Here is a 15246-nt window from a genome sequence, read left to right on the forward strand (position 1 = left end):
CATAGAGCATCAATAATTATATAAAATATATATGGTCTATAAATTTTGATTAAGAGACAGAGATCGACAGAATGGATGAAAAGTCCGACTGCATGTTGTTTATAAGAAACCTTAAATGTAACGTATAGGCAAGTTGAAAATAAAAGGACCGGGAAAATAACATACAAACATTAATCAGAGGAAAGCAGGGGTAGCTGTATTAATATTAGATTAAGGAGAATTGAGAGCAAAGAAAACTAGTTGAAGCAGAGAGGAGTATTATATAATGACAAAAAGATTAATACACGAAGAAGACACTGCAATCCTAAATGTGTCTGCACTAAATGGACACAGCTGAAAATATGTGAGCTAAAAACCAATAGAACTAAAAGGGGAAGTAGACAAATTCAACAATTACAGTCGGAGACGTCAACACCCCTCTGTCAACTGATAGGATAACTGGAGAGGATATTCTATAGGATACAGAATATAGGATACAGAATATAGGATACAGAATATAGAATGTAAGATACAGAAGAGCTCAGCATAAGGATATTACTGACAATTACAGAACACCCCACAACAGCAGCAAGCACCCCTTTCCAAGTGCCCACAGAACCTATACTGAGATAGGCCATATTCTGGGCCATATAACAAATCACAAATCTTTAAAAAAGGAGTGAAATAATATAGAATGTGTTCTCTGACCACAATGGAATCAAACTAGAAATCAGTAACAGAAAAATCCCCAAACATTTTAAAACTAAATAACACACTTTCAAATAATCCATAAGCCAAAAAACGCAAGTTTCAAGGGAAATATAAAATACACTGAACGGAATGAAGGTGAAAATAAAACATATCAAAAATTGTGGGACACAGCTAGGGTAGTGCTGAGCAGAGAAATGTAGAGTATCAAGTGCATATAGAAGAAAAAAGGAACAGTTTAAAATTGATAGTCTAACCTTCTACCTCAAGAACCTAGAAAAAGAAAAGCAAAATAAGCCTACAGGATCTGACTGCAGGACTATCACCCATGCTTGGAGAATGCCTGACTTCACACAGCCACTGGTAAGTTTCATAGTGATGTGTAATACCACATCTCGCCAGTAGGGGTTGCCATTAAACCCCCATTTACTGTAAGAGCAAACCTGACTGGGTGCAGCCCTCCTAGACTGCCCCGGCCCCATCCCTGGGTCCCCCCTCCATGATCAGTACAACTGTTGGAGCAGGCTCTGTCCACACATCCTGGCAAAGGCCCCTCCCTTCTTCCCAGCCCCAGCTGCTGCTGTCGGAGCTGTTGGCTGCTCTGGGAGGGTAGGGGCTGGGCTGGGCAGGAGGGGGCTGGCGGGTGCCAGCAATGCTCTATTTTTGGTCCAGGTGCTCATCACACAGGTAGGTTTACTTTGTGGAAATTCCTTTGCCTCTAGAGTTACGATTGGGGCACTTTTCCGTGTGCATATATGTATGTCTTATTAAAAACGATGTTAGAAACCCCAGAGAGCAGGTTTACTTAAAACACAAGATGCTTCGGTAATTTCTGGAATGCCCACTATATCCCGAAGAAAGGAAGGAAATTAAAAACTCGACACTCATTATTAGCACACCAGACCCTGGGAACCGAACGAGGAACGTTTGTCCCGAAGGTGGTCTCTTAGGTAATTTCAGGTGAAAGCCTTTTTTATTTATTTCCAAGGTGGGGGGTGAGGGGCAGGGAGCATTTGGTTTTGAAAAGCCTCCAGCAGGTTTCACTCCACATAGAACGGCCCAGGCTCATTACCGGAGGCCGCACACCTGCTCCCACTTCAGGTCTCAGTGGGGCCTGACATCAAGCATAAATCTAGCCCGCGGGGGCCTGGACGCTGGGCTGGAGACCGTGCTAATGAGAAGACCTAATGGGCCTTGCTCGGACCGGGCCACGTGCTCCAGGCTCAGAGAGCAGGCAGGACGCCGAGGTGCTGATGCTTTACCGTGGCCCCCCAGCTGCCGGCAAAGGCACTCCCTGGTCCTCTCGTCCTTCTCTCGGGCAGCCCGTGGGCCCAGCCTGGGGGTCAGGGGGGGGAGACCCAGGTTGCCTTCCTGGTTCAGACGCCTGTTTCCCCTGTGACATCACAGGTGACTCACAGGGGCCCCCAGAGCTCCACAAGCCTGATCTGGGACTGAGGGGGAAGAGGCTGGCACTGGGGCCAGACCGCCTGGGTTCAGTCCCAGCTCTGCTATGTAGCGACTCTGTGATCTCGGGCACACTGGTCAACCTCTCTGTGCCTCAGTTTCCCCATTTGTTAAATGGGGGATAAGAGCAGTATCTGCTTCAAAAGTTGCCTGTGAGGATTTAACTACATATTTTAGCTTAAAAAAAGTCCCCCTTTCCGTCTCGAGACAGTTCATTATAAAAAGGGTTCCGGGGTCAAGTGAGTTTGGGAAACGCTTGCTTGCCTTTGTGAATCAGGCTACGCAAGGCTCTGCAGTAGAGAGATTGGGTTAATCCAATGTGATCTTGAGGAGAGGAGCTGGCGTTCAGCCGGTTACATGTGGTTTCCATGGGCTCCTTGGTGCCTGGGCTGCGCTGGGTGTTAAATATGTTGATGTCATCCCTGCTGAAGGGCTGGTTGCTACAGAACAGCCCTTGGGAAGCAATGGAGGCACCACATCCCCTGGCGAGGCCGTCACTATGATGGGGACTCTAAAGCGCTCACTCAGGGACAGTGTGAAGGGCACTGACTCATTTTCTCTTCACAGCCAGCCTAAGAGGTTAAAACAGCTGTGGGCAAACTACGGCCCGCGGGCCGGATCCGGACCATTTGAAATGAATAAAACTAAAAATCCCAGCCCCTGGCCCCTTTCCATTGTTCTCAGAGTAATCACTGTCCCCACTTTCAGGTGGGGAAACTGAGGCAGAGAGAAGTTATGTAACTTGACTAGGGTCATAAGGCAAGTAAGTGGCAGAGCCAGGCTTGAACTCCTACAGTTTGGCTCCCAACCACTGTGCGATCCCGTCCCCTGAGGCCCACTGAGAAGCCCTGGGGGATGGGATGGTTGGTGCCCAAACTCCTCAAAGCCTCCCAGGCAAACTGGTCCCCATCGCCCCCACCTGGTGCTTCCCCAGCCAGTGGTGGGGCTTTTGCCACCCCTCCCCCTGACCTGGGCTCTCCACTCCATGGCTGGCTGGGGACCAGGCCCACCACAGCTGTCCATTCTCAAAGTTGTCCTCCCCCCGGCCCCCCATGCCGCATGGCCCACCGGCGGGTACTGGGTGTCAGAGGCCTGGTTCAGAGGCCTGTTACCCCTGCGACGTCAAACAAGGTATCATCAAACAAGGACCCCACAGAGATTTTAAGAACTGACCACACAGTAGCCCCAGGAGTGGACTGGTTTTCCAAGGGGTTGCACCATTTCCCTCCAAGGCAGGTCCCGGCAGGAACTGGGAGGCCCATGAGGAAGGGGTGAGTCTCGGGGTCAGCGCATGGTTCATTGGCTTCTGTGTATCTCAAAAGCCTTCCCCAGGGCCCGGCTTCCGGGGAACCGCGGCAGGGCCTGTACCTCATTCATCTGGGGCCCTGCACCGTCTCCCTCCTCCCGCTGGATTCTATCTGCCTGTCAGGCCTGCCCTAGTCCCAGCACCTCAGCACACCTTCCCTGACCGTCTGGCACCTCACCTCTCGGGGCCTGTGCCATTGTTTCGTAAACCACCTCAGATGCCCTCAGGGCACACATGCTGGTGTTCTCTCACCAGCTTTTGTGTAAATCCCCTGTGGCCAGGACAGATCTTACTACTTCGTCCATGTGCCTAAGTGCCTTGGAACCTCACAGGGGCTCAGCAAAGCAGCTGCCCCACAAATGACGGCACAAGTGGCTTTAGCCAGTTGGGGTACACAAGTCACCAGCCGCCATGACCACAGGGAAGGGACCCCTGAGATGGGGAACCTCCTAGCTCTCTGCCGACGGCCCAGGGGCCTCAGACCCCTCGTACCTTGCTGGCTTTCAGGATCTCGAACATGAGGGGCAGGCCCTGGGTGATGAGCTCCTCCGTGTACTCTTCCTCCTGGATGGTCTTGAACTCCTTCAACAGGCCCTGGATGAGGGGCCGGCGGTGCTGCTGGAAGGCGATCCGCAAGGATTCCAGCCACGTGTGCAGGGTCCACGGGACACCTGGGGGGAGGGGAGAGGGGAGGGCAAGGCAGAGAACAACCAAAAGAGAAGGCGCGTTTTTATCTAAAACTTGGCCTTTCCCCAGGACGTTACCCAATTATGAGACCAAGAGGCAGGCTTGCGATGAATAGAGCCAGTGTTGATTCCCCCCCACAAAGACTTGCAGAAGTTGAAATTAAAGGTCATAATTCAATTCCCTTAAGTACGGGTGTCCACTTTTTCATGCTACTCATATTATCGGGGGCTGCATTTTACAACCTATAATCATGGTGAATACTGGAGTCGTTGTGCACACAGCTCAGGCCTGTGACATACTGCTCAGCGCTGACTTCATTTGTCTCCATCCCCTCCACTTTCTGGGGAGGGAGATGCTTGGGGGGCGGGGGGGCGAGTCTTGCCCAGAATTGGATACCACATCCGTGCCCAGGCGAGAGCTGAGAGCTGGTGAAACCCACCAGTGAGCTAAGATGGATGCTTCCACCCGCCTAAGGAAACACGGAGGGTATGGCTGCTGGTCCTCGTGCGAAACTACATTTCCACCTGCAGCCACTTCATCAGGCTCCTCCCGCAGCAGGAGCTTCTCCAGCAGCTGATTGCTGAGCTGATTCCCCGCTCTCGTGGGGAGAGAAGCAGGCGTCTTGCTCCTGTGTACAACAAGCGACCTTTCGGAGTCTCGGGCTGCTTCACTATGCTAAGCAGGCCCTCGGGGCTGGGGCATAACCGCCCCACATGCTAAACAGCCCCTGTGTGAGAGGCTCTTTTCTAGAACAGCATCAGGGGCCCCTCTGCAGGGCCTCAGGCTACAACCTGAGTTTAAGGCCCACGCGAGTCCTGCTATTCCCATGCTGGGCCTATGCCACTAGATTGGGAAGGCCAGGCTAGCCTGTCCCTCAGATGCACAGAGGAGGTGGCTGTGGGCTAGCTCAGTCCAGGAAGAGGCTTTCCGAGGGGGAGCCCTGGTCAGGAAGCCTGTCCTCACTCTAGCCGCTGCCCGGCCGCAGCTTCATGGGTCTTCACTGGGAACCACCTGGGATGCTTGTTAAATATAAAGATTTCCAGCCTTTACCCATCCAGACCCTAGACAGCAGAGCTTCTGGGTGTAGGGCCTGGCAATGTGTATTCAGACAAGCTCCCAGGTGATTCGAACTCCTAACTTCCAGGGTCCAGAGTGTGGGAATCATGGAAAGGTGACCTGAGGATGGAGCTGGCAGGATGCTGCTGTCGATGGGGACAGTGTGGGACTCTCAGCTTCCACAGCGAAGGAGAGGCCCCCTGGGCCTGTGTGTGTGTGTGTGCATGTGTGTGTGAGTGGGAGCCGGGCAGTGGTGCTGTGCCCAGGGCGGAGGGTGCCCACACTGACCGATGCTCCTGATGTCAATTGTGACATCCACGTAGCCATGTTCAGCGCTGTGATACATGGCCTCCCTCAGGGCTCTCAGTTTGGCCTTGCTGTTGCGGCTGGCGCACAGGGGGGGCGGGGCTGTCTCCGCCAGGTCTGTCCCCTCGGCCAGAATCTCCTCCAGGGACAGGATATCACTCTTCTCCTTCTCTGGCTGGGCGAGCAGTTTGCGGAACACGTTCCTGTCAATCATAAACCCAGAGAGGAAGACACTCAGAGGTGGGGGAGGGCTTTGCCAGGGCGGGGACGGGCGGGGACGGGCGGGGACCACTCCCTGGGACAAGGGGAGAGGACGGGACCAGCTCCGGGTGGTGGGTTTCAGAGTCCTGACCGTGGGTGCTCCGTTCTGGGGGTGGAGGAGATAGTGGGGCATGGCCGGCCGTGTTTCCTCAAGGACAACCAGGGAGCTAAGTGTTTGCCTCAAGTACAGTGGGGCCTTGACTTACGAGTGTCCCGACTAACGAGTTTTTTGAGATACCAGATGTCTCTCGGCAGATTTTTTGCATTGAGTTGAAGAGTAATTTGAGTTAATGAGCTCCTTAATGAGCTCGGTCTCGGAACGAATTAAACTGGTAAGTCAAGGCCCCACTGTATCTAGAAGGCTCTGGAACCCGTGATTCTGCTTTACGTGGGGTGATGTGTAATGCAACCGATGGGATAAATCCTGAGGGAATGGTGGACGGGAGGCGATCAAACAGGAGGTGATTTATTCTTTCTCAATGGATTCTTCCCAGAGGGGATGCATGTCTGCACGGCGGACGCTGGCTGGGAGAGGACAGAACAGCCAGTCCGGACAGATGTGTGCGGCATGAGGCTAGCCCTCGGCCGGGAGCGGGCAGTGAAGGCCACGCTGGCCGGGCTGGGGCCTGCACTGCCTCTGGGCCCCACATCCAGAGAGGCGGTGGGTCTGGGGCAGGCCTGGGAATCTGCATTTTTAACAAGCACCGCTCAGGGCCTGGGGCTCCGGCCCGCCCTAGCCTACCTGTGTCCGTGGGCTGCGGCCTGGCTGAAAGAGTTCATGTCCCCCTGGGGGGTTGTAGAAATTCCATTCCTGTGCATGGTTCCTATCAGGGGGTCCGCACCTCGCTCCAACAGCAAACTAACCAGCTCAAAATTGCCTGCAAGCCCAGAGAAGGGGGTTTATAAGCGAATAAAGCAAACAGAGAGTCGCAGGCACCCCCGGGGCCGGGGTGGTGGAGGCCCTCAGCCAGGGCGAGGATGGCACCTCTTACCCACGGCGGCTGCGAGCTGCAGGGGCGTCTCCGAGTAGTTCTCCTCGCCGTGCTCCACAGAGCCCTCCACCTTGGCCCCGGCGTCCAGGAGCAGCTGCGGAGGAAGAGGGGCCATGGAGATGTTTAAAGGACCCGCGCTGCGAGGGGGTGTCAGGAAAACTGGTGGAAATCAGTGCCATGCCAATGTTCCTGCTCTCCTCTGGGTCAGTGACCATGGGCCCAGGGCCAGGGCAGCTGGGCCTCGAGGGGGAACTAGGAGCTGCTTGGATCTACTAGAACCTGAGCTACTCAGTATGGGGTACAGGCCAGCAGTGGAGGCACCTGGAAGCTGGTGGGAAACATGCCCCAGACCCACTGGACAAGCGTCTGCATTTTAACAGGCACTCCAGGTGACTGACTCGTACATGAATGCTTCTAGAAGCCCCTGGAACCAGGGGCTGGAAGACTCCCTGTTTGGGTCGGAGAGCATTAAAGTGGCCTCTTGGAATCACAGATCGAGAGTTCTGGAGAGCGCCCCGGCCAACCAGGGCCAGGGTCCCGGGGAGCTCCGAGGGCAGGTCAGCAGAGGCTGTGTCCTGGCCAGCAGGCTCCATGTGGCAGCGTGAGCTTCCCAGAGCTCTGCCTCACAGGACGCAATTCTGTGCCTTCCCTAAGATATCCGTGCTTCTTAAAAACGGAGATCCTGTCCATGCCGGATCTCACTCACAGTGAATGTGCTGTTGCTGATGTGAACTGGGCTGGGGTGGGGGGGACCTGCTTGCTTTATCCCTGAGGGTGCAGCCAGGAGCGGGCTGCATGTGTGGCTTTCCGTGACTTGTGCACCTGCAGCGGGGAGGAGGCCTGACTTTGGTTTGGCTTTGCTGGGCTGCCCACTGCGCCGACTCCGAATTGAAAGGCCGGGGATGCCGCTGCTTGTTAAAGGATGGCATCTGCGTCTGCCGGGCCACCCTCCACCCCTTCTTCCTTAGACTCCTCTACTGGGACTGGACTGCGCATGACGCTGTACAGGCAGAAGCCAGTGTGGCACGTCACACACGCGACCTCCTGAAGCATGGCTTTGGACCTGTCTTCGGGATCCCCACACCCTAGGAAACGACAAAGGATTCCTGTGGAATCCCAGCGTTGCCCAGTGGTGCCTCTCACACGATTCCCTGCTCTCCATTCATCCTCAGCGGCTTGGACCACATAAAAGGAGGCGAGTTCCTGATGGATCGGCTGCTCATCTCTCTTCTCTGATGCCGTGAAGACCACGTTTAAGACCTAGAATGTACTGGCTGGCTAGTCAATGAACACCAACTCTACAACAGCCAGAAAAGGCACAAGCAACATATGCCCAAAGGACCTCGGATGAGGACGTCTCTCCATGCTTGGGAGCTGTTTCAGAAGACACATGCGAAGGCCCTGCTCTAGGTCTCCCGGATCCCATTCCCAAGAAGTGGGATCCAAGCAAGTGTCTTTTGGAACCGTTGCCTTGGCAACTTGGATGCGTCTTTCCACCAGCTGGAAACCACTAGACTCTACACGAACACCAGGGTCACACCTCAGGGGAGGTTCCAAGGTCTCTCACCAGCCAAGTTTTGTGTTCATGTTACGACAGGTAAAACGAACCAATCCACAAAACCACAGCTCAGGCCCCACCTCCGCGCGACTGGGAACAACTTCCGTAGGTTGGCCACTGCGTGTTGTGTGAGGCTGCATGTGGGTAGGTGATAATTTCATATTGGCTAAAGCTGGGCCATATAGATCATTCCATAGAATATTTCCACTCATATGATATGCATGTGCTATATTCAATTGCAATGAACCAATATGAATGTTTTCGTGACTATGCATGCCGGGAGAGGTACAGATTTGCATAATGGAAGCGGTAAAATTAGAGGTCAGGTGTGGATAGGGAAATACGTTAATACCTGCACTACAGGAATATGTCCATGCAACACAGCAAAAGTCAGAGCCGTCCAATGGCGGGTCTCGGGGTGGACGGATGGATATTTATGAGGAGTACTGACAACCTATAAACAAATTGAAGTTATTTTCAGAATGTGACCTTCACAATACTTAGACTAGCAGAGCTGACCTATCTGGCGCTGGGCACGCGGGAAAGGCGTAGAAAGGACACCCTGGGCGGTGCCTGGGGAAGTGCTGGTGATGTGGGTGGTGAGGAATAAGGGCTCCTTTGCCTCTCATCTGAAAGCGATTCAACGGATGACCTCTGCCCACCGCTAAGGTGCCTTGGAGAAGGTGTAATGGTGGCTACAATGAGCCAGCTCACCTGCCTGGCTCCTCTCTCTGCTGCAGGAGAGGTGGTGGTTCTGAGACCTACAGGATGTCAGTGTGAGATGCCACTGCCATTTCACCCACACCTTGAGGGGACATGCTCGGTGGCAGCAAACCCCAGGCAAGGGGAGGTCTGCTTCAAGCTTTTGAGCCAGGGAAGCCCACCATCGGATGGAGGCATGGCACCATCTGGTCACAGCTCACCCACGCTGTCTTCCCTCCACCCTTCTGCTGCCTTCCTGGTAGACAAAGGCCCTCAGATTTCTGGAAACTAGGCATAAAAACTTCCCTGAAAGCACCACAGATAAGCAATCTGATACTGGTCTTTTGATATGGGGGTCTCAAAACACCCCTGGCCAGAAGACAGGTGTCTGGGCAGCTGAAGGTTGGGGTCCTGCAGGACTGGCACCCACACATGGTTTTCCCGAACATTCCTGGGGCAACGTCACCGAGATGCCTGTTTCATTCAGAGGCGCTGAGTTCACTCATCACCTGCAGGGGAAGCCTGGAGCTGGGAGCCGTGGGTTGGGCTAGGGAGGACCAGGGAATCTCACCAGGAACCCAAGCTGGGGAGCCCTCGCAGGGTCTGCACGGTGCTTATGGATGCATAACAGGGGAGAAAAATCCCTAATACTTGAAACTTGTATGATCCAAAATGGGATCCCAAGCTATGTCTATTGACTGCTTTCCTCAGATGAACATAAGACTCACTAAAAACCCCCAAAAGCAAATAGAAAAGCCCCCCAAAACCCACAGTACTAAAGGACAACAGCATCTAATTTTGACCTAAAAAGGCTCCCCAGGATTGCTGAGTTAGGACTGTGGCATACCAATTTCCCCAGTTTCCAAGGCTGCCAATATCTGGCTGCTGGAGAGAGTGGGTCTTAAGACAGCACAGAACATGGTTAAAAAAAAAAAAGTATCATTTCACCCGGCAGGGAAGGAAATCAACACCCAGTCCCAAACTTGTGCTAGGTCCCCTTTGTATTTATTCCTTCCAACTCTCTGAGGTGGGTGTGATTATGCTCCCATTTTGCAGATGGGGAAAGCGAGGCTCAGAAACCACTTGGCCAAGCACAAAAGCATGTCACCAAAGCACAGGGCAGTTTCAGAATTTGAACCCGTGTCAAATTCCAAAGCCTGCTGGGGTGTGCTTTCTGCTCCAGCACACTGCCTCAAGGAGCCATGTGATTCGCTGTAAGACCTGTGGCTGCAACTCAGCCAACCAGGTGGCCAATCAGGATTCGGTGGGGGCGCCGGAGCCCCGCCTCAGCTCTGGGACAGGGCCCAGCTTTGCAGGGCGCAGAGGGAAAGGGCTGGTGGCTCTGGAGAGCGCTCTCTGCTCTGATCCCAGAAGGAACGGATGACAATAAGGATCAGAGGGATACACCTGAGCCAAGTAAAAGCTGGTGCGCCTTGTAGCGTCATTGGTTGTTTTTAGGTGAAACATACATGCTCCTTGGAGTTTCTCGGGGCTGGGGCCTTAGGGTGGAGGAAATCCATCCGCTGGTCTGACCTCTTTTGCTGGACGGAGAGCCCTGCCCTCAGCAGTGGTTCTCGGGAGAGAAAGTCCCCCCTGCCCCCCTTGGTTCACCTTCCCCTGGGGATGCCAGGCCGGGGGGCACCCTCACCTCCACATTCAGGTCAGCTCCGGCATCCAGCAGCATCTGCACCATCGCCTCGTCCCCACGGACGCAGGCGTACATCAGGGGGGTCATGCCCTGCGGTGAGAGAGAAACCAGAGAACGGAGAAGGTTTACCAGGTGGCTGTGTCGCTTACTGCTAACATAGAAATTCTTCCTTTTGCTTAGAAGGCTATCTTTGCACTCAAAATCCGGCATTAAAAAAAATAAACAGCCCGAAGACTCCTAAGGTCACAATCCTCCATAGTTTGAAAACCAAAATGGAGGCAAGGGACCATAAATTGTCATTTTTTTCTTTCTGCATTAATCGTTGCTTATGTTGGAGGATTTTCCTTTGTCTGTCTTAGGGTGCAACAGACCTGGGAGTGTTTGCTGAAGCAAATGGCTGATTTCAACTTTCTGGGTTCTGCAGCATCAGCCGCTAAGCTATCTAACTGACAAACACGGTTTCCTTGACATTTTCTCTTTCTCAATATAACAAGTGTCATCTTTACTCTATACAAGATCCCGGTCGGGGTCAAGGGAAATTGGATATCTCTGAGCACACCCCCAGCATTGACATCTGGGTTGACATTACCATTTACAAGCAAACAGCAAGCAAATGAGGAATGGCTTTCAAAAATTCCAGAAGTATTTGCCCATGACTCCTGCTTAGTATAAACAACATGTCCCAACCAACAGAAGGAAGGGATGGATTTTTCAATAAACAGTGTTGTGAAGGTGGGAAAATATCCGAGTAAGAAAAGCCTTATCTCACACCATCCACTAAAACCGTTTTTAGTTTGGTTAGCGATATCGGGACAAAATTAAAACCATAAAAGTCATCTAGGCACAAAAATAATAAAAGAATCGCAAAGGAAAATCATTACAGCACTGAGGACATGAAATTAAAAACATAAACAAAACGAAAAGGTAAGCAGTACATGGAGACATATCTGTCACATTATAATAAAGGTCATATGTCTAATCTGTAAAGAGCTTTTCCAAGTAAAAAAGAAAGACAGGAAAGCTCCAATGAAAACCAGGCAAAAGGTAAGTAAAAGATTCACAGGAAACACATATATGTAGTTGGAGGGTGTGTACAAGGAAACAGTCTCTGGAATAGTAATTTGAGATAAAAAAAAAAAAACCTTCAGAAAGGTTGATGAGTTTTGAGCCACTATTTCCACTCTTACGAGTTTCCCTAATGAGACAATCAGGAATTTGAACAAAGATTTGTCTAAGTTTACTTGGCTCAGCGTTATTGATATAAGTGATTAGAAACAACCTAAATACCCAACAACTGAGTGTGGTTGAGTGAATAAATAATATGACCATGTTATGTAGCCATTAAAAGGGACTAAAACTATTTAATGATATTGCAAAGTACCTTTCAATGTGCCTTAGTGCCAGGGGCTTGGGGGGACAGCTGCCTGTCTCAGAGGCTCCTCTGAGGGTCCCCCAGAATGACTTTTGTGCATCTTAAACGCACCCTGAAAGTTTGGTGAAAATTTGTCTTGACTTGTTCTGAGAGGCAGTAACAGGCCGGCTGAGCACTAATTTTAACCATGCTGGAAAAAGAACTTGAAGGACACATACTAAATATAAATAGGATGGTTATCCGGGTGAGGGAATGATTTCCTTTCTGGAATAGGCCTATTTTTCTCTCTTTTCCATTTCAGCTGCAATGATCACGTGCAACTTCTATAATAATGAACAAGGGTATTTTTATGTTAAAAACTAAACTAAAAAAAAAAAAAATCACCCCAAGTCACCCGTAGGGGAAGCCTCTGTCCAGTGCCTGCCGTGTCCATCTTGCCATGGGGCGGTGCGTGTTCAGACACCCAGAGGACCTTGTACCTGTTCGCTCATGGTGTTGATCCCATCGGGCCCCAGGAGCGACACCGCCTGCTTCACCAGATCCGTCCGCCCACAGTTCAGCATCCGGAAACCCAGGTCCTGCTTAAACTTGGCTTCGATGGCCACTGCGTCCAGCTTCCGAGAAGCAAAAAAGCAGTCGTCAGCCCTAAGGGAGGGAGAGATGGTCAGCGGGGTGCGGCGGCCTCCCCAGGGACGGGCCTGGAAGGCCACAAGAGTTAGGCAGCACCAGGAGACGTTGCGTTTGCTTTTCATGTCCACTGCCCGTTCCTGGGCTTTCGTTAGAATGTGGACGTCTTGACCCTTTGTCCTTTGTAACTGCTGTGGATCTGTCGTGTCCTCTGTGTTCCTTCACGCACGGAGCAAAGTATACTCTTGGCTACTATTTACTGAATGTTTACTGGGGGTAGGCACTATGCTAAACTCTTCACATGAATTAATTCACTTAATCCCCACTCGACCCCAAGAGGTAAATACTATTTTAAACCCTCTTTTTTAAAAAAATCCTCACCTGAGGATATTTTCCCACTGATTTTTAGAGAGAGTGGAAGAGAGAAGGAAAGACAGAGAGAAATATCGATGTGAGAGAAACACATCAATTGGTTGCCTCCTGCACATGCCCCTGGCTCGGGCCCTAGGAGGGGAGAGGGGGAGAAACCTGCAACCCAACTGAAGTATGTGCCCTTGACTGGAATTGAACCTAAGACCCTTTGGTCCTCAGGCCGATGCTCTATCCACTGAGCCAAACTGGCTAGCTCTTTACCCCTCTTTTAACCAAGGGGAAACAGACACAGATAAAGGACTTGCCCAAGGCCACACAGCCAGCAAGCAGAGGTGCTGGGATGTGAACTATGGCAGCCTGGAGAGCCCGCCTGGGTATCTACTGTGTCCCTCTGTCCTCCCATCATGCACATGCTATTTGCCCCTTCCCTGATTTGCCTTCCCCTCCAGGCTAGGGACTTCGGTGAGAGCAGGGACCCTGCCTAGAGGGTCTGCATCCCAGTGCCAGACAGAGCACAGCTCATGGAGCTGTTAAAAATGTTAGCTGAATGGACACAGGACAGGTGGATTCTCTACATTCAAAGGAGAAGCAGGGCAGAGAACTGGGAAGGTGGGATGCAATCACAGATAGTCAGGTGCCTCGGAAACAAACCCAGGCAGCCGGGCGCAGCGAGCGAAAGGTTAGGGAAGGTGGAGAGAAAAATCAACGGATTCCAGAAGGTGATGCAAACTCTGCTTGTACAGGATGCTACTCCCTTCCCACCGTGAACTGATCCATCATCTATGGAATCAAATCTGCAAGCATTTATTGAGCACCTGTGTGTGACAAGCTCTGCTCTAGGGGCTGAAGACATGTCATTGTCCCCGCCCTGGGGCCACTGCCTGGAAGGGGAGAGGGCACTGGCCATGAAACCCCATGTGGTACATGCAGTGCTTGAGGGATTGGAGACATGCACCAAATCGAGCCTCGGGGATACAGCAAGGCTGCCTGGAGGAGGTGACCCCTGAGCTGTGTCTTCAATAAGGAAGTGATAGGAGAAAAGAAAGCAGAACTCTGAGCTCGTATGAGCAAAAGTGTGGCGACGGGGCATGGCAGGTGAAGTGAGGGTAGGAAGGTCCGGGTGTTTCTGGGGTCTAAACTTGAAGGCAGAGTGCCAGAGCTGAGGGTGGGGTTAGATTATGGGAGAATTTGACTTGATTCTCAAGGCTCCAAACTTTACCCTGAAGTGCCATTGAACGTTTTGAAGCTGGCAGGGGACTGACATGGTTGGAAGGCCAACTCTGGGAGAGAGTAGAGGATGGATTTGTGGGGAGCCGCTCCTACAGGTAAGAGCCATGTCAGTGCTAAATGAACTAGCTGAATGGATGAAGAAGCTGCCAGTGACAAAGAGACGTGACAAGGGGCCGCGTGAAGGCTGTGGCTGCTGGGATGGAGCAGGCGTTGTGGGGTTCTGTCTTCTCCACATGCAGGTGCCTATTTCTCAGGTGATGGCCCTGACGCTGGCGGACCACACACTTTCATCAGCCGCACTCAGCGCTGTCCCAGACCCCCTCCTGCCCCTCCTCTTGCCAATCCAGAGGGTGGACATGGAGGAAAGGGGGCAGGCTTTCAGCATTCCTGGTTCCATTCCCGCTTCTAACTAACCCACATGGTGGTATAGGAAGGATTAAGTTTGTGAGGGGATTAGCTCCTTTTTTATCCTTGGAAGAAATGAGAGGGGGCATTGTTTATGGTACTGACTCCTGCTCAGCAGTAAGGCTAGGTTCTGGGGAGAACACCAGAGGGGCGAGCCGCAGAGAGCCTCAGGAAAGGGGTGGGGTGGGTGTATACGTGACCCTTCCTTGGGTTCCTGATATATCATTCATCTCTGCTGACAGAGGAGCGTTGGCCCAAGGCTGTCCTGAAACAGGAACCCTGCGGTAGGTAGGATATGTTAGGCTCTCAATAGGTGACACTAGAATGTTGCTTCTGGCCACCAGGGGGAGCTGATGCAGCGAAGATTCCAGAGGACCCTGAGCTTGGGGTTGATAGGGGGTCTAGTCTGTATACAGGCTTCAGGAACCTCAGGAACCTCAGGAACCGTGTGGAGTCAGGCTCCAAGGCGCAGGGAAGAACTAAGAAAGGTATTTAGGGGACCCTAGTTGACCAGGATCCTGGACGCCAAGATGAAAGATCACCTCAATGCTGCTGGAAACTCTGCGGGGAAGC

At 52.2% G+C, this 15246-nt stretch overlaps 1 protein-coding gene across 1 annotated transcript in view; it reads right to left on the reverse strand.

The window, feature by feature from the left end:
* The window catches only part of BTBD11 (BTB (POZ) domain containing 11), a 291756-nt gene that overhangs the window by 30458 nt on the left and 246052 nt on the right, over positions 1 to 15246 (reverse strand). The window contains exons 7-13 of the mRNA XM_015567574.1: positions 12519 to 12737; positions 10668 to 10757; positions 8670 to 8771; positions 6760 to 6853; positions 6510 to 6645; positions 5489 to 5709; positions 3950 to 4128 (exon numbers count right to left, since the gene is read on the reverse strand). Of these exons, the coding sequence (XP_015423060.1) occupies positions 3950 to 4128; positions 5489 to 5709; positions 6510 to 6645; positions 6760 to 6853; positions 8670 to 8771; positions 10668 to 10757; positions 12519 to 12737 (1041 nt within the window). The remainder of the gene's footprint in view (positions 1 to 3949; positions 4129 to 5488; positions 5710 to 6509; positions 6646 to 6759; positions 6854 to 8669; positions 8772 to 10667; positions 10758 to 12518; positions 12738 to 15246) is intronic.

This window comes from Myotis davidii, unplaced genomic scaffold (genome assembly GCF_000327345.1).
Source record: "Myotis davidii unplaced genomic scaffold, ASM32734v1 scaffold120, whole genome shotgun sequence".
Taxonomy (NCBI): domain Eukaryota; kingdom Metazoa; phylum Chordata; class Mammalia; order Chiroptera; family Vespertilionidae; genus Myotis; species Myotis davidii.